Here is a 25,212-nt window from a genome sequence, read left to right on the forward strand (position 1 = left end):
TACTTTCAAAATGTTGTCAGGTTCTCAGTGTTTACTTTTATTTGATGGTTTATGCTGTGTAGCTTTCTAGCTATCCATTGGAGCGACACACTAGTGTTTCTGCAAATATTTTATAAAAATATGTCTGAAGTAGCCAATAGTTTTGGCAACACTTTATTTTGAGAACCAATTAATTGAGTAGTTTGGATTTAGTAGTTTGGTGACCTACTTTTCAGAGTGACTTTTCATATCCAAACAAAATATTTCTTGAGGGAGGTTTCAGTGTAGTAAAATGTCTTACTTTGTGACGTAATTAATCGCTTAGTAAACTGCTTAGATGTTCAGATTAACATTCCTAACAGCCCCCAATCCACTGAACAGAGACATAGCAGATGTAGACCGTCCATAGAAATAGGAACAGTTCTCAGGATTGAGGCCACCTCCATGTTGAAAGGCTCAACTTCAGTATAACTGATTGGCTGATTCCTTCCTGATGACCCGGTTGGAGCTGCGGCCAGTCACATGACCAACATCAGGAGGGATCGGTCAATGAGGTTGAGAAGTCCCATCCGGCTGACTAAAATGGTGGATGCAATTCAATGGCCACGACCACGAACACGCTAGAGCACATTTTCCTCCTGTTAGTCCTCTGACCATCTCTATGAGGCCTGTCCATTCAACAACAAAGCGAAGCTGTTCCTTCTCCCTCCTCAAGGATATCTGTTGTCATGGAATGTTGTGGCCTTTGGCACACGGTACGCGCATGCCCCTCACAACGGCGACGAGAGCTGCCACCTACCATATCTGCTCATTGGCAAGCGAGGGCAAGACATGCTGGCGTTCCCCCGTCGAGCTGAACCGGATACAGGCCGAGTGCCGCGAGTGCCTGGGAGGAGTCGGGTGAAGAGCACAGCCAAATTTAGCAACAGTCAGTGGACAGGGCAGGAGGGAAAAGTGGGAATTCTAAAAAGCTGACTAGCTCAAGATGAGATACTGTGTGTGTGTGTGTAACGTATCTGACATAACTGCAGACTGTGATGATGAGAGAAGCCCTCAGAGGCACAGGGCGACAGAGCTAGCGATGAGTGTGCATTAGCACTGCTGCTCATTTCGCTACATATTTTAATACACAAGTCGGACGCTTTCCGTCTGAGCTTAGGACGGTGCCAGGAGTAATGACTGTAGATTATATCGACGTCGTAGGGGCACCGGAGGACCAATGAGGTACTTGTGTTACTTATCCTGCTCACATCGTGCATATTTCTCCGGTGCTGAAGTTTAAATAATAACCGGCGCGGGTTACAACCGGGTTGTTGCCTGACTGGCCTCAAGTCTTACAGGGCAACAGTGACCTCAGGCCTCCATTACAGCATTTAAACCAGGGGCTGATTTGGGAGTGTTTTAGGCGTGTGTGGCCTCACTGGGTTATCAGTCCCATTGGTTGATCAATAGGAGCACAAAGACATGGGAAACCTGTGCTAGATCACTGTCCTATGGCTCGGGTGAACTGCCCTAGCCTGCCTGTGTCAGGCATCCTCCGGTTTTCTCAGCTGAACACACGTTGCAAAGCCAGGCAGACACGCACGCACATGTGTGCAAACAATGCTTTCTGGTGTGGGCTGATAGCAAGCAAACAAATGTAACCGTTCAGGCGGTGCTATTTATAGGCATATTGATTCAGCAGGGTCCTCTGCGAGTGCCTAGGTAAGACGCTAATGTGATAAGCGATAGTGAGAGGAATCCAAATTGTAATGTGAGGCTGACCTTGTAAAATATGAGAACACATCGCCCATCCGAAGAGGTCAGCTGTCATGAAAATGTGTTGAGCGGTCTGAATACCTGATTTGTTGACCTCTGAAAGCATCTTGCCAAAAGCATCTTGTCTGTCCTGAAATATACATTTCTTACTTCAGGCCCTCACAGATAGTGTGTGGTGAACGGGTCGTCAGAATCATTTTCCACAAGCCTCGACGGAGGGTAGAGTAACTGGGCAGAGCAGTCAGTGGAGCTCGTGCACATGGAGGCTGGGAAAATGAAAGCGTGCCCTATTCCTGAAGCGGTGCTGTTGTTGTTGACGATATCACAGCGGAAGGCGTAGCCTGCGTGGCGAGACGTTACCGTGTCGACCACGACAGCAGGACAAGTCAGCTAGCAAATTAGTCGAACTCGGCGGGGAACCCAGTGATTCGGCGTTGGCAGAATGAGGGTGTCCTCAGTCTCCATCAGCATGATTAAGGTGCATTTATCCGTGGATTTGTGTTTCCTTGCATATGAAACCGATGTGCTTTGGCGTGATTTCACTGCACGGGACACGTGTGCGAGTGTTCTCGTCAGTACTGTATGTATAGGTGAATGCACTTAGAACATACTGTACATTGACACGTTTAAACACACCTGCTGTAGTCTTGTAGGTTGAGGATCGTGTGCGTCTCTGCAGTGTGACAGGCAGACAAGGAGAGGGTGGGCCGTATGAATTGGTGTAGCCGGGCAGCGGTGCAAGCTCCCCCCACCACCCCCCGGGATGAAAAATGCGGTATACGCTTTTAAAGCTGACCCTGGCGTAGATGAACCTCACAGCCGACGTCTGACTGTGATAACCACATAGGAAAACACGATATAAAGTAAAAAGACAAATAAATATGTATTCCAGAGGCAAGTATACGCTGTTCTGTCGGGACATGAATAATCCATGTAAAATGTTCAGAATATTTCAGCTCTTGGAAGGAGGAAATCTGAGCAGTTGACCATGAACCCGCCATCAGGGTTTCGCTGAGCCAACCTGGAACCAGACGAAGACGTAAAATATTCAACGTAAACTTCTCAGGGTTTAAGATTGCGTTGCTTACATTACATTGTGTGAATATGATGTTAGAGCTTTTGATCAGTTTCCTCAATGATTACTTGTTAGTGAACACTTCCTTGGTATCACATGTATGGCATGTTTCTTTCTCTGCTATACAATCTTCCCCAGGTCCTTTACATGCATTGTCCTGGTGTCTTGCTGGCCAACTCTAATCAATACTTCGATTGATTTTCTTTGGTAACCACACCCCTTTACTATTAAAGCTTGAAGGACACCCAATGCATTTTCGATCAGTCACTTTAGCTCCCTGTTGCTTGCCATTATTTTTCACCAAAGGTGTGTTAACTAACATGCAGAATTAAATTGGTTGGTGAACTGCTTTTACTTTTGGTTTTCCCCTCACTACACACATGGTCTGCTGTGGCATTGATATCTTATTTTTTTAATTAATTGCTTCAGGGATTTTGACTCAAACGGCCCTCGCAGATTTAGGATAGTTGTCAATTTGTAGTCTTTTCTTTAAAAAAATAAAATTAAACCAACACAGCCTTATAGAAAATCACAATTCTTTCAGAATTGTCATTGAAAAGTAATGTTCTTTACTTTGATTGAACATTCTATTAATTGTACTCTTACTCTCCTCTTACAGTTTGGATATGTAAACCTACCATCCTCTAAAGTATTTCATTGGCTTACCTGTGCAGTACAAATGGAATATGATTTCTTATCAGCAAAATAATTTGTGTTTTTTCTGTTCTTTTTGGTTGAACATATACCATGCATACAAAAACCCCAAACATGTGACAGGTCCCTAAAATCAGAATCTCCCAGACAACAAAAATCCACTTTTCAAAGCTGTTGTATAAGATTCCCATATTTCTATGGGTGGATGCAGATGGAGAGCACCCAACATGAGTCATATTCCAAAATTGTAGCAACATGTCATTTAATCAAACAGTCTCAGCAATTATATTTTGTATCTATGGACATTTAAATGGAGCTGGTGCTAAATGCTTTAAAATGCTTTGCTGGAAATTGATACAAACATAGTAGGTCATTGATATTGCCTGTGTGAATGATTGCATGAATGTGAGTCACCGCTCATTAGCTAGAAAGCTGCTGTGAAAACTCACATATTCTATTATCTATTATGTGCTTAAATGGAGCAAAAAATTAACAAGTGGTCAATGTGCCTTGTATTGTTTTTCAGAAAAGTATTTAAAAGGGGAAAAAAATCTATACAAAGAACTGAGAGAAAAATCTAAACAATAGCAAAGTAGCGCTGTGTCCTCCAAGAACTGTCCTAGTCTTGTGTAGCCGTACCTCCAAAATCACAAAGTTGTCACGCCTCTCGCTGAGGTCTGGAGAGAATTGTTTTAATCAATGTGTTGTAGGGATTTTTGACAAGATGTTACATTTCATTGCTACTTTCAGATCCGGTTGGACACATTAAACATACAGATGTTCCATATGCTGGCTAGCAACATGGCAGAAAATGCCAGTAGACACAGACAAATACTTTTTTTGTTTCTCCAGATGTTTGCTCTACATACAAAATCAACATACATCATATTTTAATTACACATAGTCAGAAATGTTTGGGCTCTACCCAGCAATGTTTTTTCATTGTTTTTGATGTGGCGTCATTCCTTTTACAGCAGGTTCCCATTCCCATTTAGCCACTCTTCTTGGAACTCAATGCCTCAAGGTAAAGTTGGCCAGTTAGAGGCGGGACTGGAAGAAAACATCTAACTCAGGAAAATGCCCCAATAGCTGGATTCAGTAGAATTAACTGTCTGTTACAATCAGCAAGCCAGCGCTCAAGTTCAACACCCAGCAAAGCAACTAGGCCTCCCAGCTTATCCTAACTTGTAGCTATCCCCCCCATGAATAAGAAAGTTTGCCCCAAGACTCCCCTATACTTTTTTGCTACTGTTTCTTTTGGTATGAGATGTGATGTCCTCGTCTGGCCAGCAGGCAGAAAGAGGGCACTGGAGAGTGAAGGGGAAAGGCAGTCTAGAGTCTGCCCATGAAGAGCAGCCATTTTGTAATGTTCTCTTTTTTGCCAACATATATGGGATGCTTATATTTTCTAGAAGTGTGTTGGTATAACCAGATATTGCTGTCTACTAGCTGTAATTACCTCAAAATAGTTTTTTGGTTGCTGGGTTTTTTTTGTCCCTTGAGTAGGAAACAAACCCTCAGTCCTGGTGCTACAAGTTCTCCCCCAACAGAGCAAAACAGACGTTAAAACCCTGTAGGCATGTTACACAGACGTTAAACCCTGTATGTATGTTACACAGATGTTAAAACCCTGTACGTATGTTACACAGACGTTAAACCCTGTATGTATTTTACACAGATGTTAAAACCCTGTACGTATGTTACACAGCTGTTAAACCCTGTACGTATGTTACACAGACGTTAAACCCTGTACGTATGTTACACAGACGTTAAACCCTGTATGTATGTTAAACAGACGTTAAACCCTGTATGTATGTTACACATATGTTAAAACCCTGTATGTATGTTACACAGACTGCTAACATCAATATCATGCACTTCTCTGGTGCATATCAGCACAAGACCCACCAAGCTACACCCACACGACACAAACACCACACAACCACACCCACAGACCGCACCTCTCACACGGCCTGTCTTCGGCCTCTCTGTTGTCTGGTGTCACCTCGTTCGGGGTCGCTGTCTGAGCTGAGCGTGGGGCGAATAAGTTGTCCTGCTCATAATCTGAATGACAGGATGGTCTGCCCAGTGGTCGACAGGCCGGGTTGCAGCCAGCCAACACTGCTCACCCCAGGCACCTCTCCCCAGACCTCTGGCAGTTCACCAGAGCCGCACCAGGGACACGTCATTATTATGGAAAGGGTTCCATCCATTCTGCTGTTGTTTCCTAAACCTTTGCTTACAGGATCTTGTTGTCACCCAGTTATGGTCCTTGACCCTTTTTGAGGTCAGGTAACACAGGCCACATCAGCCCAAGTCAAGTTTGTGTAAGAAATTTTTTTTTTTTCGAGGGTCACCTGCTTCATGTCGTGTTGTGAAGTGAGAGTGCAAGACATCACACTCCGTTCAAATTGTGAACTTCACTCCAATCGAAATTCTTTTGTGCAGCTTTATCTAAAATGGCTGCCGTACCGCAATGCTGAGTGATATGGATTCTAACAGACCACCACCCTGTCCTGCATGCCATAACCATTCACAGCAGTGAAGAGAGATTTATGGTCAAGGGTGTGTTATCTGTGGTTTGCACAGGTCATGAATGTATAAACATGAATAAATAGCAGTATGTCAGTGTGGTACATGGAAGATTCATATTGCATTTCGCTGGTTCTTTTTCAGGCTAAGGACAGTGACGATGATGAAGAAGTCGTCCAGGTTGACCGTGATCACTTCATGGATGAGTTTTTTGAACAGGTCAGTGTAACAGACATGAACTGAACTGAAATGGCATAACCTACCATCTTTAACTAACTATTAAAAATGTATGGGGTAGTTCTTGTATGCACACATCTACAGGTCATAAAGGGATAGTTCACACAAATTCCAAAATGACACATTGTTTTCCTTACCCTGTAAGTTTTGGAGAGATTTTTCTTGCATCTTAAGCTCTTTTTTCTCCCCTCCCAATTTTGTTAAGTCCAATTTGCAATTATGGCCTTGCTTCACAACAACCACTCTCCAGTGGACTCGGGAGAGTTGAATATCGAGATGTGTGTCATCCGATGCACATCTCGCCAAGCCATTCTGTTTTTAATCACATTGCTCACCAGTGCAAAGGCGCTTGGATGAGAGCGCAATCTCCGAACAACAACCAAGATTAACTTTGCAGGTGCCCGACTTACCACAAGGAGTCGGTTGAGCACAACAAGACAAGCAAGCCCGGTCTGATGTCCTACTCATCTACACATTACACTGCTAAGCCAATTTGCAATGCCCTCTATGAAACCTCTGGTCTAGGATTTGTCTATGCATAGATTATGACTGCAATTCATGCTTCACTTTGGTCCCTGGGACTGTTTCGTAAAGTTAGCATTTGAGCAATTATGTCACAAATCCAATTCAATTTATTCTTCATGTATCATGTCAAAGTAATCCAATAATGTCACTGATTGTAAAGCTTAACAGAGTTGCATGTAGATTTTTTAACACAATGTACACAAAATGCTAATATTACATAATTTAAAGGGGATTTGTGACACTGTTGTAAAAAGTTAGTATTAGAAACAATGCCAGGAAAACAAAAACAAAACATGGATTGCTTTTATATGTTGTCCACTGACTGCTTATATTGTAAGTACACAAAAATTTTATTTTGTAATTTAGGAGGACTGTCCCGAAGAAAATAGTAAAAATGGACGTAATTGGCAATTAACTGATACATAGTTAAACCATATAATATTGCTTCTGTAATTGGCAATTAACTGATACATACTATAACCATATAATATTGCTTCTGTAATTGGCAATTAACTGATACATACTATAACCATATAATATTGCTTCTGTAATTGGCAATTAACTGATACATACTATGACCATATAATATTTATTCTGTAAGTGCACTGCACATAATGCGGCATCGTAATGAATGATCCTAGAATGAGGTATCATATAATGAAGTATTATAAAATTAAGTATCACTTAATGAGTTATCATGTAATCAAGTATCCTAGAATGAGGTATCCTATAATGAGGTATCATATAATGAGGTGTCCTATAATGAGGTATCCTAGAATTAGTTATCATTGTCTGGAAAAAAAACAGCCACATTCTGAAAGAATACTGGTTACATTCTGTAAGCTCTGGTCCATGTCCTTTACAGCTTAATCTTTCAAAATGGAAAGTCCTTAAGCATATGTTCTTTCAAAATCAAATGCACAATATTCTATGTGAGTGTGTGTGTGTGAGTGGGGGGGGGGGGGGGTGTCTTAATATTTAATAGAGTAAGATTATGTTTGGTGATTTAATGTTTGGTGTGTTCAACCATAGGCAGTTGAGGTGATTTGCATACTAAGTGTTGATCCGGTAGAGGGAGAATCTAATAAACGACCCAGGCACGGATCGCAACAGCTCACAGTTTAAGTCTCGACGTAGCTCATGGTTTTATTTTGTCTAATATGCCAGAATATAAAGTATTTTTCTTTTATTGCTGCCATAATGAGATGGCAGTGAGCGAATCCAGCCACAATCAGTGGGGGAATTTTCTGTACTTCTGAGATGCTGCCAGAACACCCCATCGCTGAGTCCACATATACAATACACCGGCACACTGGGATAGGTGACAATTCAGCTACGGAACGGCTTAACCTTTATGGAGGTACAAACCATCAGCGTTTGTAAAATATAAGGTAGTCTATTTGTCTGCATGGGAACCGTTATTCAAAAAAAGAATGCTATCAGAGTGCAAAACAAAAGCTGTGACTGGTAATACAGCCCTGTACAGGAAGAGCTGCTTCCTTTTGATCTGCATCTCAGCAGGCGTGGGAGAGCAGGTGAACAGACTCTATGGCCAATCAATGGGCTTGGAATCGATGGAATTAGCGGCAGGGAGGGAGCGGGTGAAAGGCCCGACCCTGCCTGGGGGGGTGGGGGCCCCCAGGGGGACCAGCTGGGATTGATGACACCTGCCTTTGAAGAGCACTGCGTTCGCTGGAGGGGGAGGGGGGGGTGGTTGTTATCCCCGGCATGGCTGTGCTCCTCGGCACCTTACGGCCCCTGGCTCAACTTCTCCGGTCTAATGAAACCCGGGGTGTTAGCATTCTGAAGCTCTCCTACCAAGCTGTTGACTTGGAGAACAATAGTTCTCGATAAACCAGGGGGTTGATTTTTGCCTTTTTCGCTGAGAGAACGAGCCCCCCCCCAAAAAAAATAACTATGTTATCGATCAGAGTACATTATTAATAGGAATTCATAGCTAAGATGCACATAGAAACAACTCAGTGTCCACGCAAACAGCTGCGACATGAAACGCGTGGGACTTGTGAGTCCTTTTGAAAAGTCTGTGTTGGGATTTGGATTATACAATACATTCGGGGCGAGGCAGTCAACACAGCAGTGTGTGGTTGGGCTGCTGGCTGACTTTGCACAGGCTTTCAGCGTCCACACATTGTGTGGGGAAAGAGGTGCTCTGAGACGGTAGTACCTGTCATTCAAATGCTGGAAGCCATCTTGTATCACACCAGTGTTATCTGAGTGACCCAAGAATTGTTACAGTATCGATGTCTCATTGTGATGTCTCGTTTCGATGTCTCTGTGTGACACTTGGGCTGAGACAATAGCTAAGAATCATTTAAGTACCCGAATCCCCAGCCAGAACGACAGTCGTTATCGGTCAGGCATTGGCGCCTGTGAGCCAATGAACATTCCCCTTATCTCCCAGCCATCACAAAGGGCTTCCGTTGGACCGTGATGGTCAGTAGATGGTTGAGTGTGAGGTAACCCACTCCACGGTTAGTTTCAGAGGCCTCGGCTCTCCCACGTTGTGCTAACATCCAATCTATGTTGGGCAGTGGTTGGTCCATTCCTTAGAAACAGAGATATTAGAATGCAAGAGCCCATCTGGCTGCAGCTATTTGACAGGTGCACCCAGCCCCCTCTCGTGTCGCCTCTTCCCTCTGCAGGTGGAAGAGATTCGAGGCTGTATAGAGAAGCTGTCAGAAGATGTGGAGCAGGTCAAGAAGCAGCACAGCGCCATCCTGGCAGCGCCCAACCCTGATGAAAGTAAGTGTTGTTATCCGCCAGCTACACCAATCAGCTGAAATCTAGACATTTCGGGCGGGGCCCCAAAACCTGTGTCAGTCCCATGCCGCTCGACCTGAGTCCGGTCAGACTCTGCCTACGCGGCAGTGACAGGGCTTGGTAGGTTTTGCTTTAGCGTTATGGTTATTCCATTGTTTCAGAGTCCTGCGTGAAGGGAATCCGCCTGGGGAGAGACACACTGGTTGAAGTGTGCGTGACCCTGGCCAGAATGCTCCTCCCACGCTCCCGGTGAATGTGACCTCACCCACGCATCTCTTATTGAGTCCCACATGTCCCACACACACGCATGCACATACCCGTGCGCACACACACAAATATCCAAGGCATTCATTTTCAGGTGTGGGAATCCACCCGCTGGTTGTTCAAGGTTTACCGAAACACTTGCCGAGTAATGGAACTATTTTTTTTCTCTTATTTTAGCAATGTCATCCACAGTAATTCAATCTTTTAATCTGACAGTTAATGAAGACAACACACACGTTTGCCCTAACATGAAATGTAGATGTTTCAGAGCAAACTTAAAGAGGTGTTTTGTTTGTTAATATTTAACTAAGCAATAGTATTAGTGTGCACATCTTAACACAAATGGACTAACTGTAAATCGCTCTTGATTAGACCATCTGCAGAATGCCTAGAATTGAAAGGTTAAGTAAATTGGATAAAATTATGTAAAATTGGACTGGGGTGCCACAAAAACAGAGTATTTCGTTATTACCATTCATAGTACTCTTGAATATAGTTTTAATCAGATTTGAAGTTAAGAGGTGTGTAAACATTTCAATATTTCAATAATTTTCAATAATAAAGCCAGGGCCTTTTGGTTGATACAGGATGAGTGTAGTGAGGTCCACAGTGACCCTTTCTGTGACAGAGAATTGTGGTTGATACAGGATGAGTGAAGTGAGGTCCACAGTGACCCTTTCTGTGACAGAGAATTGTGGTTGATACAGGATGAGTGTAGTGTGGTCCACAGTGACCCGGGCTGTTTGTGACTCAACCGGAGTAAATTAATGTTTCATGGCTAATGTTCAGCCTCGTCAGACAACCTCGAGTCTGGGTTTATCTAGAGTCTCAGGGCAGCGGCATGGTATCGACTCTACCCTCATCACTGAGGCCTGCTTGCGTGTCCTTTTCTCACACGTTCAGACACACGTTATTGCACAAATTGCTTTTATTTGCCACTTAGTGTGTATGCATGCTACATTTTTGATTTACCTTCTCAATATTTGATTTCATACATATCGTGGCTGTCTGATGAAAATGTATCCTCCAAAACAGGAATGTTTGTAAAAATGGGTGAAAAAGCTGCTGCATTGCTCCATTAGCGAGCATGGTACAAATATTTTAAAGCTATTGAGATATATTTTATTAGTCGTAGAGTCATGAAATGTTCATAGTGCACTGAGTAAAGAGAGCATTTTTTTGTTAAATAAATGTAGTTAAAAGAATTTAATCCGACAGTTACGATATTCGTCTTTTATATTGTGTAATATTGTTGGAATGTTTTTTCTTTTTATGTCTGTCTTTCATTTCTGTCTTTCTTTCTTACCCCGTTCTTTTCTTGCTATGCATGCTTTCATGAAGGACTTGCCCCTGGGGACTAGTTTGTCGGAATTCAGTGTTTGTGAGTGAGCTAACTGGTTACTAGTTAACTAGTTTAACTAGTTCATGTGTGATTACTATGCTGTGTGTATTTCATATGTTTGCTTTCATTATATGATGAGTGGCTTTAAGGGGTTGGGGGGAGGGGCACCTGCTCATTTGTCTAATGAAGCATTTATTTTTCAACAAAAGTGTTAAGATTATTGCTTACATAACATTTCATTTTAAAGTTACCTTTAGAATCAACATAATCTTTCATGATATTTTGAATCTTACAACCCCGAGTGTGTAATAACGCATTATTGTAATCACAATCACACACCTCAAAATGAACTAAAAGCTTTGATTTAGCCTTCTCCCCATCTTAAGCCAAATGCTTTTTGGCAGTCAAAGGACAAACATAAAATGCATTCCTGTGTACTTCCTCAAATAATGTATCATGGGAAGTGTAGTCGTTTCCTGCAGGAGTCGCATAGAAACACCATCTTTAGCCTTCGTCATCTGGATACCCCACGCTGTAGCAGTTTGAATCTCAAACTCCTCCGATCATGGCCGAAGGGGCATCCACTTAGGGCACAGACTAAATCCCAGGGACTCATTCGGTTTGAGTTGAGTGCAGAGTTCACTTATCACTTCCCATTGTGTGCAAACATGGAAAGGCGGAAATCCGTCATCAAAAGGCAATACACAACAGCCCAAACCCATAGTAAGCTGGACTGCAGCCCTACATGATCCAGTTACACTCACGCACAGGCTTGATATGTTCAGGGTTTTGTTCCTCAGAGGCAACAAGATAAATCGTTAAGTTAATATGATGAGGCTTTGTGTTATTACCGGGCCCGGCGCCGTAGCCAGTGTTCTCAAATACACATTAGAGCGGGCGTCCCGTGCTGCGCCCAGACGACCATATTGACCAGCCAGGAGGTGCCGTGTGCCAACGTGAGTGGCCAGTCAACTGACACGGGACACGTTTGCTTCTTTTAATCGATAGCCCAGGTGAAATACAAAGGTGTCTGCAGTATTTTACAGGACATTTGTATTACACTAATGTTCAAACAAGATCACAGAACAAACCACACAGCACAGAAAACATGAAAGAATTTAACCCACCATATGAAGTACCAGGGGGCAGCTTGTTAGCGTCTGATTGGTTTGTTGATAGTACATACAATTACTCCAGTAATTATTTGTTAATTGGTAATAATTAACTCTAAATATATACCCCAATCAAATATCACCAAATTACAATAGCTTGCTTTGCTAACATAGTACTTTCAACAGTAATTGACCTAACTATGTAGTCTCTATACAAATGGCTGGTTATTCTAATTTCCCTGTAAATAATAAATTACCCATTTGTGACTGGCAAAACAATCCTAACATTTCAGTTTATTTAACATTAGAATAGCCCTGTCCGAGTTTAGTGGAATAGCCCTGGCATGTTCTGTGTAATTTGAATACCTATGTATTGTGACGCAGAAACATTGGTATTTGACTTTATAAATCACTTGGAGCTGCCACACAGTGTGCAACTTACATTCTTAGTGTCTACGCTTCACTGCCTGGCGATCAGCACCTATATAAACGCGTTGGGCCATACCAGGCAATACCTTTGCTATCGTGAATACCCGGCCGAAACACTTCCCAGCATCACAGGACTCACAGCAGGAGTGTCATGGTTTCTATTCCTGTAGGCAGAGGCCGATGAGGCCTCTGTTTAAAGACCAAGCCCATGTAGGTGTTGCTCCGTCGTGGAAAATCACATCTTCCATAAATTGCATAAAGCACAAATTATCTTAATTAGCCGACAGCCAACTGACAACGCCAGAGACACATGCATGCATTTACCTCATTAGTTAGTGTAATCACGGGTAGACGTTATTTATTTGTAGATAAACAAATTATGCATATTAGTTTGTATTACCAGCTAACGATGTGTTAGTTGGTTCTCCACTTGTTAGTGGAGTCACTTCTGGAAAACAGACTTCTGCACTAGACTTGAGAAGGGAGAGTGCTGGGGTGTTTGCGGAGGTGGGTGAGAGAGACAGAGGGATGGGAGTTAGAGGGAATGAGGGTGCAAAGGAAGGAGAGGAGGAGGGAGGGAGGGAGTGGAGTGTGTAGGTGGGAGGGAGAGGAGGAAGGAGTGGATTGTGTGGGGGGAGGGAGAGGAGAGGAAGAGGGAGTGGAGTGTGTAGGGGGAGGAAGAGAGGAAGAGTGGAGAAGAAGAAAAGGGAGTGGATTGTGTAGGGAGAGAGGAGAATGGAGACGGAGGAAGTGGAGTGTGTAGGGGGAGGGAGAGAGGAGAGTGGAGGAGAGTGGAGGAGAGTGGAGCATGTAGGGGGAAGAAGAGAGGAGAGGAGGAGTGGAGTGCTGTGTGGAGGTGGAGGGGAGAGTGGAGGTGGAGGGGAGTGGTGTGTGGAGGGGGAGAACGAGAGGAGGAGAGTGGAGGAGGGGTAGAGGGAGTGGAGTGTGTAGGGGGAGGGAGAGAGGAAAGAGGAGGAGAGTGGGGGAAAGGGAGAGGAATGACAGAAAGGGCTGAGCTGGTTTCCAGTGACTGAATGGCACTGCAGCGATAATAAATCAGCTGGAGCACTGCAGCTGAGCCACAAACACACACACACACACACACACACACACAATGTCCAGCGTTTCATGCATGAAGGCATTTTCATATAGACGTGAACACACAATCACACATACATGCTGCCTTACTAAACCACCATCACCCCCACACTCATCCAGGCAAACATACACAAGGCTTTATACACTTTATACACAAGGTATGAGATAATGAAGTATTGATGAACCCTTTTCACCCACCAGCATGTCTGTGTACTGTTAACCAAGCTGAATACATACACAATGTTCTGTACACAATATTTAAAGTTAACTTTATCAGTGTCACTTTTTGTGCTTCTTTCCCCTTAAACTTATTTTTGTACAGTCCCGATGTAGAACATTGAACTGAATTTAATATTTAATTTTAATATATAAAATACTTTATTTCCAATACGTTAGATGTATTTAAAATATTTTGCAATTAAAGTCATAAAATCTGATTACGTCCATTTATATTAGTTCATGAGAAAATCTGTAATATCATTCACATATAATTCTTATATTTTCTGACAACCTAAGTGATTTCATCTGTGGAACAATAGCTTAACTGGTGCAGGTTGGGTACTGTGAACATTTTATAGCGTTGCCATTAAACATACACAATGCCACCCGGAACACATTGTTGAGCGTGCCATAATTATGTCTCCATTTCTTTATCTCAGAGACCAAGCAGGAGTTGGAGGACCTCACGGCGGACATCAAGAAGACAGCGAATAAAGTTCGCTCAAAATTAAAAGGTAACTATTGACAAAAAGGAAATAACAAAATGTTGTGTGCAACAATGAAAACTCTGCCATGAAAAAAAAGTCTGCACGGAAACGTGGATAACGCTGTGCTTGGCGTCATAGCAAGACCAGGGTTTGAATCCTGCGTGTGGATGAGCCCAGCAGTCCCCAAGATGGCTGTGGAGGTGGCCAGCACTGTACAGGTTTTGGGTGTTAGTAATCAAATAGGCCCTGTCGTGCTTGCATGTGAGCTGAGTTAAGGTAGAAGGCTGTGGAGTGCTTGCATGCGAGCATTCTGGTCTAGACTTCCTGATCGAGGGAAGCAGTATGATAGGAACTAGAACAGCATTGGATGTGCTTCGGAAAGACACATATCTCGACATGGTCTGTCCCAAGACCATTGGGAGTTCCTGCAATGAAGCATGGCCTTAATCATGAATTGGAAATAACAAAATTGGGTAGAAAAATGGGGATCAAATTAAAAACACAATAGACTGTGCCTGAAAAACCCCATGTCAACCAGTACTGAATGATGTTAAGTCATCCCTGCCTCAGCTACAGTAGATGTAGAACACAAGATTAAAACCAGAAAAGCATGCCTATTTCTTCCTTCTATTTTCATACTGTACCCACTACTCAAACACTCGCTCAGAGCCAGAACACTTGGTTTACAAGATTACCTGACTAGAACACTGATGGTCAGATAAAGCTAATAAAGACATTTACATAACAGCACTACAGTAGATTTCAATGGCACAGAAAAATCTTTATCAGCCCCTTAAATCAATGTGTTTGTCCTTCAGGGAGTCCCCAGGATTTCAGTCTCAACAAATCTAAAGGTTCAGGACTTTTGAAAATGAGAAAAAAAATGACTCTATAAGTACCCTGTAATATTGTGAAATGAGCATCTCGTGGACGTCTGTTAATGACAAGAGTAGGCTGAGGTTACAGTATTATTTCCGTCAATCATATTTTTTATGAGAGAGAAGTATAGCTGAAAGCTAAGTTGAAGTAGGTAAATGTTAACTGCACTGAGAGTTAACAATTCAAGTCATCATGGTTGAAGGACATTACTGCAGTGACGTGAGATGGTCCAGCCTGGAGTTCATCTCTCCAGGATTTCCAACTATCCTTCGCCTCGACACATCCCATCCATACTCACAACCGCATGAACACAGGGAAAAAGTTTGATGGTCGAGATATGTCTAAAACTGCAATCCCTGCAAGTTTTGTTGTTTTTTGTATTTGATGGTACAACAGTCTCTCTGATGTGGTAGACTGATGATATAACTAAGTAGGAAGTAAAGCTAAAAATAGAATGAATAAAAAAATGGCAGTTCTAACCTAAGCACGGTGAATGTCTCTGTTAACTTAGAATTATTTTGTTTAAAAAACAAAAACAACAATAACAACAATTGTGTCATACATTTCAACCATACCCACTGAACATGAGAATATATGCCAATCATCTGAGAATGAAATCATCTCCATGGCTGCCTACTCAAGCGTGTGTACAGAACAGAAAAAATACTTCTGGGGGTTTTGCTGTAAAAATTTGGTAGTCTCCAGTTGTCCCCCCAGGGGGCATATTTAGAAAAACAAGGCTGCAATGGGGGTGACATCACCCTGGTCATCTCAGCGCCTCCAGCCGTTCGTCTCTGCCCTGAGACTGGCAGCGTGTCAGGTTGCATTTCAGCTGAGGCTACGTTCTAGGAGCATTATGTTGATTCCCCCTCCGTTTTCTGGGGTTTTTTGTTCATTTTTACAAATGCTCTCTAAATACTGTTAAAGGACGTGTTGGGTTTAGCGAGCCGGTTTTTCAAACAAAAACATTTACATTTCAGGCTTCGCATTCTTTGGAGGAATACTCTCTTGTGTCTTGTGATTAAATACAAACGTTTTCTCTTTTTTTTTTTCAGTGGTACAATAAGAACTACCATTTACAGTTTCACCCCAGTCTAGTTTGTAAAGTCAGAAGCGCTCCCTCCATCATCCTGGTCCTCAGAATAGGGGCACTGATCTGGCCTCATCCACACAAAGACGCTCTCCATTCCCAAAGGTGACAACATTCAGAGTTGAATCACACGTTCTAGCCTATGCCTTGTCCAAAGGAAATGTAAAACGTCTCATCAGATGTCCCGCGTGAAGATGGCCCGAGGCTGAACCTCCACTGCTTGTCTGCATGTCATTCAGTAGCTTTGTGGCCCAGGAGACAGCTCCTTTCTCTTTGCGTCAAACAAAGCACCTCACCAATCGAGCAACTCTCAACAAGCCAGATGGAGTATTGATATGTACTCAAGGACAGGTAAACCCTTTCTTTAAGGCCACATTAAGGAGACACCCCCAATCAAACCCCCTTGGCTGTATGCCGCAAATTTTGCTGAGTCATCATAGAGTGAAGATAGAAAAGAAAAGCACTGGGCAGCCAGCCAGAGAAGGGTCTCTCTGGGGACGGCTGCTCCACTGTAGCTGGGGAGCCTACCAGCCATGGATCCACCACCACAGATGGATCCTCAGGAGTCTGTACATTGGTCAATATGTTATGCACCAAAAGAAGCACGCCTCCACAGTGACCCACGGGTGACCTCGTGGATGCTTTTGGGTAAATACAGAATCGATATTATTCGCATTTCCTTGGGTGCACTGGATACAAAAAACACAGATTAAAAAAACTGTCGCTTCCAGGGAAACTTCACTGGTTCCAAGTACCAAGGGGTCAAATGTGTACCGTCTCTGCAACAATAGAATGTCAACCAACCCCTTGGTGACATTCCACTACTGTGATAAGGTACCAAAGAAGGCATAAATCTGGGGTGTGAATTCAAAGACAGGCATGAATTTTGGACTAATCTTCTTTGATACGTACAGTATACGCTCCCTCTGAAGGCAGACGGCAAACTCTTTCTCAAAGGTGCTGAATCGCATTCCCTTTACATTCGTTCCAGTCCCAGACTCTTGAAGAATCACACTTATCTGGTTGTTTCTTCTTAATCACATCACAAAGGTTGATGCTGGGAGAGAAATTCCTCTATGAAAGGCAACGAGCTGCAATGATGGTGGCATCTGGGCACCAAGCAACAGCAACAAAGCATCTAATAAGCAGTATGGAAATCTCCTTTCCTGCTGCACACATCGGTCTGTGTGGAAATGTGGGTAATATTTGGTTGAGACATTTATCAATGACATTTCAACATGGTCAAAAAGCTGGCCAGGGGTTTTGTCGAATTCCCAATAACGTCACAGCTGTGCTTTAAACCGTTTGACCAACATCCTGGACGTGCTCACTGCGCTAACATATGTTCTCTCAATGCGTTGCCACCCCCTTTTAAGCGTTTCAGAGGACAAGAAAGAGATGAAGCACGACATCGGATGTTTTCATATTTATACAATTAAATGTTTCATGGTTGTGCTTCATCTCCTGGCACAACCAAATTGGATTGAAGTTAATATTAATAGTGCATAGTGGGGAAAGTTGAAAGTCATCCACAGCATTGGGACTCGACCTATGCACGCTTTCTGTGATTACATAAGAAAACGGGTCTGGTCACAGAGTAACATTAACATACAGTGGGGAGAACAAGTATTTAAAATACTGCCGATTTTGCAGGTTTTCCCACTTACAAAGCATGTAGAAGTCTGTAATTTTTATCATAGGTACTCTTCAACTTTGAGAGACGGAATCTAAAACAAAAATCTAGAAAATCACATTGTATGATTTTTAAATAATTTATTTGCATTTTATTGCATGACATAAGTATTTGATCACCTACCAACCAGTAAGAATTCTGGCTCTCACAGACCTGTTTTTCTTTAAGAAGCCCTCGTGTTCTCCACTCATTACCTGTTTGAACTTGTTACCTGTATAAAAGACACCTGTCCACACACTCAATCAAACAGACGCCAACCTTGCCACAATGGTCAAGACCAGAGTGCTGTGTAAGGACATTAGGGATAAAATTGTAGACCTGCATAATGCTTGTAGAACTGTAGACCTGCACCTACAGGACAATAGGCAAGCAGCTTGGTGAGAAGGCAACAACTGTTGGCGCAGTCACTTTTGTGCCCCAGACCATTATGGCAGCATGTGCCATAATGGTGCGAGTATATGAAGGAGAACCGTCAATTTAAGGTGTCAAGAAATTGTGAGAAGTGGCAGTGCAGTTGCGCAGACTGTTATGAGGCATAATACATCCATTTATAAAGAATACATTGGGTTCAAGCAAATGGTTCACTACCGGTGATGTAATATGGGCCCTTACATCTGGTGCTTCTGTTGGACATAATTGTTTTATTTTCTCTTTATTGTTCGCGAAATGCTCTTGGGAAAGGTCACACGGAGAGAGCGAAAGAGCCCGGAACCAGCAAGCACAACGATGCACGTAGGCCTACAGTAGATGTTTAGCGGAACATTTACATAAACCAACAATATTGTTTTGTACTTGTGAGAAACACACCATGTGACCATAAGTAAGCTTCATGAATAGAACAAATACACTTTTTAAGGTCAAAAAGGACGGTCAGGATCTGCCGATGTATCAGGACATTCTCCCTCCAAGCGTGTTGTTTGTGATCAATCATAGATTCGGAAACATTGCATATGTTCAAAAGAAACACTGCAGAGATAGCATTTCGTAACCAGGCAGTTTGACATCCCCAAATCCTTCCATCTCTCTGTTTTGTTGATCCAAATGAAATGTACCCACGGCATTTTACACTGGTTACATCACATTTAGAACAAGAATAGAAAATAATGTTCGGTTTGCGATCAGCAAAGCACTGAGATTCAGTAGTTAAATGTTGATACATTACATTAAATGCCTCATCTGTTGTTTAAGAGCAGGTTTTTATCATCATACGTAGGCCTATATTTACATAAGTAGCAAATTGCCTGACATGCTAATTCCTACACCCAAGATGGCCAAATATTAGTATACAACCTGACTCAGATGGGGAGTGACTTCGGGCTGACTGACATTCGGCGGAAGATGGGGAATTGAATTTCTCTCGCAATTTCTCGCCTCTTTCGCAGCAATCGAGCAGAGCATCGAACAGGAGGAGGGGCTGAACAGATCATCTGCAGACCTCCGAATTCGTAAGACGCAGGTGAGTCACTCACTCTCCCCCCTTCACCCAGGCGGAGCCAGGTAGGCCCTCCAAGAAGTGACTGATCAAACGCAAATCAGCTGGTCTGCGGTAGAGAATACACTGCTTCCCCACCACCCTACCCACCTTGCCAACCCGAAATACTGTTGAACACAGGTCTGGGGTGAAAAGCTCTTATTGTAACAGTCGCTTTGATGCCCACACAGGATCCCAGAATTTTGTTGTGCACAATACATTTTCGTATATTGATTGACGGAGATTGCGTGGACACCTTTTTATGAGGAGGGAATTTTTAACTCGACCACCACCGTGAACCTTCACGCACCGTTGAGCATAATCGCTAATTGACACCCATTTGTGTTTCGACACGAAACTGAATGTGATTAATTGATCCTGTCATTTCAATGACTGCTGAACTAAGTGATTATGGCGCATCTTAGGAAGACCCTAGAAAATAGATATTCAAATTCACTTTTAATATTATACAAATGAGTCAATATAAATTATACCTACTATATAAGGATATTTAGCAGATGCCTTTTTCCCAAAGGGGCTTACAGTCATGCATACATAGGCCTATATTGTCTGGAAAAGAGAGAACCTGCTTGAAACCTCGAGTGGCATGAATCAGAGAGGAAGCTTCGGCCCCTTGGGTTGTAGCCTGTTCTCAAATGAACCTGCAACGGTGAATGAGCCTCTGTTCCCAGACAGAGTCGTTTCACCGGCTAACCTGGTCTGTAGCACAACGCGATGTGTGTGTTCTGTGTGCTGCCTGTGACAGCCCGTGGTGCTGAAAAAAACACAGCAGGTTTTTCCGTAAGACAGACCGTATATTGGATGAAAGCAAAAGTGTATTTTATAAAACCAACTGCGTCTTCTGGCAGCATTACATATGAATTGTATTTCACATAGGAACACATTGTAAATCTGTTGATTAGAGAGGATACAAAATTATCCAAAAGGGTATTTTCTTAGAATGTTAAGCGACATCATGATCGCGCTGCCCTAACTCCATGAACTTGGGAAATACTGTCAAATGGCTCAATTACAAACTGCTATCATTTGGCAGTTGGGAGATTGTCCTTTTTAGAGACCATTTAATAAGCCTCACAATTGGCCTGCAGTATGAAAAGAGGGAGGTATAAAAAGACTGGCACAGCGCCACGACCGGCATCATTCACACACAGGTGTCATATCTTAATTTGATCCATTTTCCTTTGCTGCAGGACATTCATGTGAGGCTTGTGAATGACACACACTACAATCCTGCAGATTTATGTCTTTTGCTCGCTCAAATGTGAAAATAACAGACCGAAGACATTTCTTATTGATGTACAAAAAAATATATATGAAATGCAGCTCTAGAAGTATATAGAGCAGATGTGTATTCTGAGGCCTATTACACAAGCTAGATATTGGTCTACGGCACCACATTCCAGGTTCTACTAAGTGCCACTCTATGCTTTGACACTACAGTACTGAAGCCCAGAGTTGGCAATCAAATATTTTTCCCATTAGAAAGTATTACCATTCTAAAAAAAATCCAAACCTCCTGCAGCATGATTGCTTTACTCCTGTGACAGATCTGGTCAAATTCAGATCCTATACACGTACCAATACAGGGTTGACATTTCCCATATGATAGCACAAGAACTGCTCTGGTTGCTCTGCCTAGCCTGCCCACAGTGCAGCATTGACACCCACCTAATCTGTGAAACGCAGAAGTAAAATCTTGTGTAAATTTGGTCAACTGCATGAGGAACCTGCCCACGGGCACTGATGCCCACCTAAACATCAAGCAGACCTTTTTACGGAGCAAAAATGTATTTTTCACAACAACACCCTATTCATTTGACATTCAGATCTTATCCCTCGCTGTGAACCAATGTCGTTCAGAGGTGGCCAGAAAGGACATCTGTCTCTACGGGCTCTCCATCTTGACTCTCTCAACCACCTGATCCACTGACTCACTGCCACTAATCCAGCTTCCTCACGCTGGCTCTCCCCTCTGCTCAGCTCTCTGTCTCAGCATTGTGAATTTGGTTTTTCAGCCACCAGAGTGGCAGAAGATGCCCCCGCTGGATTTCAGGCTGTCCCCTCCAGGACACAGAACTGAGCCATCCTTGCTTTGACCCCCACCTGTGTAGTGTTCGGCAGTAATACGATTTACCAGGGCTTGGCGATGCTCACTGACCCCCTCTGGTGGTGGGAATGGTCAACTGTCATGTCCGTTGACTTTGCAGCATCAGCATAATCTCTAACGCAGCTGCCGTCATTTGAATGCAGGGGCACATGTGCATGCATACAGGTTTCCGTCATCTCCGTCAAGGCTGTGATCGATGTGCACTGCAGATTGCCGATCATGGTTCACCGTGGGGGGAGGTGGGGGGGGGGGTGTTCAGGCATTGTCGATTGACCTTGTGATTGTTTTTCTCCGGCGGCCACTCCCTGACCCCTCCCCACATGACCACCCTGTGTCTGTCCCTCCAGCACTCGACGCTGTCGCGCAAGTTCGTAGAGGTGATGACCGAGTACAACACCACTCAGTCCAAATACAGGGATCGCTGCAAGGACCGTATCCAGAGGCAACTGGAGATCAGTAGGTTCTCCCACTGCCGTCACATTTACACCAGAGGGACTGACACTTAATGGAGACACAACACCTGTTGTTTTAGTACATTCATATGAAGACAGCGAGACAGATGGAGAGAGAAGGAGACAGAGGGAAAAAAAGACGGGGGCAGAGAAAGTGGAAGAGAGAACGGATGGGGGGGGGCAGAGAAGGAGACAGAGGAGAAGAGAGACAGGGATGGAGAAAATGAAAGAGAGACAGGATGAGGGAGACGGAAAGGGGAGGGAGAGACTGAGAAAGAGGTAGACAAAGGGGATTTCTGGATGGATTACACAGTATATAACCCAGAAGAATGCTTAACACATCTGCAGACAGCAAACAGGGAAACACTCACTGACATAGATTAGTATCCGAAACAGAAACAGACCTTCTTACTAAATACACAGACTGACCCGAGCAGTGCAGGTCACCAGGAAACCGGTTCTGCAGACGTAGGGATATTTTCCAGGCAGACCCCATGACCTTCACATGAGCCGTGTGGGGGCTTATAGGCGGTGATTATTGTTTTAATGCACTGATGCAGACACCGACAAGGCCATCCATGAGACAGCTGATGTCCAGCAAGATGTGCAGACACGGCCATAGGCACAGGCAGACTTAGCAACAGTCCAGCGGTGTAGATGTGTGTAAGTGCACAGGTTAAGTCAATACTTCACAAGTGAACACACGTATTCAGTGCTATGCACCAGGGATTTGTGTGACCACATATTAGCCAATCATATATTGTATACAGGTGAAGAATCTCAATGTGATCACCCTGTTCCACTAGAACTTTCCCCGCAACACAGGAACTGTTAAAGGTGTCTGATGTTTTAATTTCGACTATTTAAACTGTTTTATTTCATATTACTGAATCATTAATGTTTTCTATGCCGTGATTTTTAAGTTGATCCAGACAGGTAGTTGGAGAGAATGTGTCTGTTCGTATCAGTTGGCCATGCTGTGCCTCAAAGTGTCACTGAAACAATGGAAATGTGTGTTTATTTCAGGATTAAAAATGTGCATCAGGCGAGGTATTCAGAGAAATTGGTGGCTAATGCTGTGTTTGTGTGTGTGTGTGTGTGTGTGTGTTTACTGGGCAGCTGGGAGAACAACCACCAACGAGGAGCTGGAGGATATGCTGGAGAGTGGCAAGCTTGCCATTTTCACCGATGATGTAAGTTCCACACCTGAGCCTGTCGTTCCCCCATGGCCGACACCTGTCCGCAGATGCTAATGCGCCGCGTGTCGAGCTATAGCTAGCTCACTACATCTGTCACCACTGAATTCAGTAAAACCACCAATGTGTTGACGTTCCTCTGTTTGTGGGCCCGTAGATCAAGATGGACTCTCAGATGACCAAGCAGGCCCTGAATGAGATCGAGACCCGACACACTGAGATCATCAAGCTGGAGAACAGCATCCGCGAGCTGCACGACATGTTCGTCGACATGGCCATGCTGGTCGAGAGCCAGGTGTGGTACCTTCCATGTGAAACCCTTAGAGGAGACAAATCGTTTAACAAATGTGAACGCAGAAGTCAAAGGCTTTGTGATGAATATATAAAACTATTCAGGCATTTTCAGTGGTCTGGTAAAATTCTGCAGCAATGGCATCAGAGTAATTGTGATTCTAAATAGATTGGGACGATATTTGGGGCTGCAACATTTGACCTCGGGGGTGTGGGTTTCCAGGTATATTTGAGTCATTTAGTTTTGAGCCTGGAGAGGTTATCCATGCAGTACCAAGGCATTATAAGTTTGAGTAAAGAACTCGTAGCCCGCAATATTTCCACAGCGGTAAGCAATACTGTGCGTCTCCATTCAGGAAAGTCTGCCTGAGTCCTTTTCATGCTTCAGTGTCGTCAGCGTAGCCAATCTCTGCTGCTGCCGTTCAGTTATCTTAATTAATGGAGCGCTCGTGCAGCCACAGTACTGCAAGTGTCAGGTCGTAGCTGTAGGTCGTGTCCGTGCTTAAGTTGGAATGGGACAAGCGGAGGCTTACCGAAATGCATTTAACACACTTTGCGTGGACAGAGGATGATATTCTGGGATTTTTGGATGCATGTGGTATAAACATACTACAGCTTATGACAGATAAGGACGAATGCATTCACATTTTTTCAAATTTCGGACTTATAGAAAATGTATATATAATGATATTGCAAAGCATCTCTAAACATTCTGTGAGACACGTTATGTGAATACTGTTTCCAATTTCGATTCTTACTCTGAAGAAATAACAATTGGCTTCCACTAAGAACCTGTGAATCTCATCAGGACGACCTAAATTATGAAATTGCTTCTGGGTTACAGGGAAATATGGTTTCTAAGTTTAGCTCATGCACTATAAACCGTTTGTGAGTGGGGGCATTGGATTATTTAATTTAACTACAATGGGAAAATAAACGGTGTTGAGTGACAACTCTGCTCTTCCTCTGAGGGCATTTTCCTTGTGGACAAAATAGAGTTGCGGGAAAGAATGGTGAATAAACATATGTATTAGGCTAAGCCTATTTCACTAATGCATTAATACTGGTACCATGTAACCCGGAATGAAAACGAATAGGAAAAGGGTTCTAAACGTTGTATGGGCTAATAGCCTTGTTTGGATTAGCAATAACAGAAGGAAATACAAGGACAAGTGAGATCCCGAAAAACACGCGGTTGAGGCTGACTAGACATGGTGCTCCCCTCGCGCTCACCTTCCATTCTGATGACGGTGCATTGTGCTGTCGACAGGGTGAGATGATTGACAGAATCGAGTACAACGTGGAGCACTCTGTGGACTTCGTGGAGCGGGCGGTGTCTGACACCAAGAAGGCTGTCAAATACCAGAGCCAGGCTCGCAAGGTGAGTTGTCTCACCCCCCCCCCCCCCCCCCCCCCCCCCACCCAGTCTGAGGACACGTGCCGCTCTCATCCTTCGCATTTACACACTTCCTTGCCCTGACCTCCTGTGGGAATCAAACCCACAACCCTGGGGCGTACA

At 43.5% G+C, this 25,212-nt stretch overlaps 1 protein-coding gene across 1 annotated transcript in view; it reads left to right on the top strand.

Moving 5' to 3' along the window:
• stx1b (syntaxin 1B) overlaps positions 1-25,212 on the top strand; it is a 49,373-nt gene that overhangs the window by 15,963 nt on the left and 8,198 nt on the right. The window contains exons 2-9 of the mRNA XM_013136007.3: positions 6,143-6,217; positions 9,424-9,523; positions 14,446-14,520; positions 19,538-19,611; positions 22,102-22,210; positions 23,326-23,399; positions 23,560-23,697; positions 24,964-25,074. Of these exons, the coding sequence (XP_012991461.1) occupies positions 6,143-6,217; positions 9,424-9,523; positions 14,446-14,520; positions 19,538-19,611; positions 22,102-22,210; positions 23,326-23,399; positions 23,560-23,697; positions 24,964-25,074 (756 nt within the window). The remainder of the gene's footprint in view (positions 1-6,142; positions 6,218-9,423; positions 9,524-14,445; positions 14,521-19,537; positions 19,612-22,101; positions 22,211-23,325; positions 23,400-23,559; positions 23,698-24,963; positions 25,075-25,212) is intronic.

The sequence above is a fragment of the Esox lucius genome, chromosome 11 (assembly GCF_011004845.1).
Source record: "Esox lucius isolate fEsoLuc1 chromosome 11, fEsoLuc1.pri, whole genome shotgun sequence".
Classification (NCBI taxonomy): domain Eukaryota; kingdom Metazoa; phylum Chordata; class Actinopteri; order Esociformes; family Esocidae; genus Esox; species Esox lucius.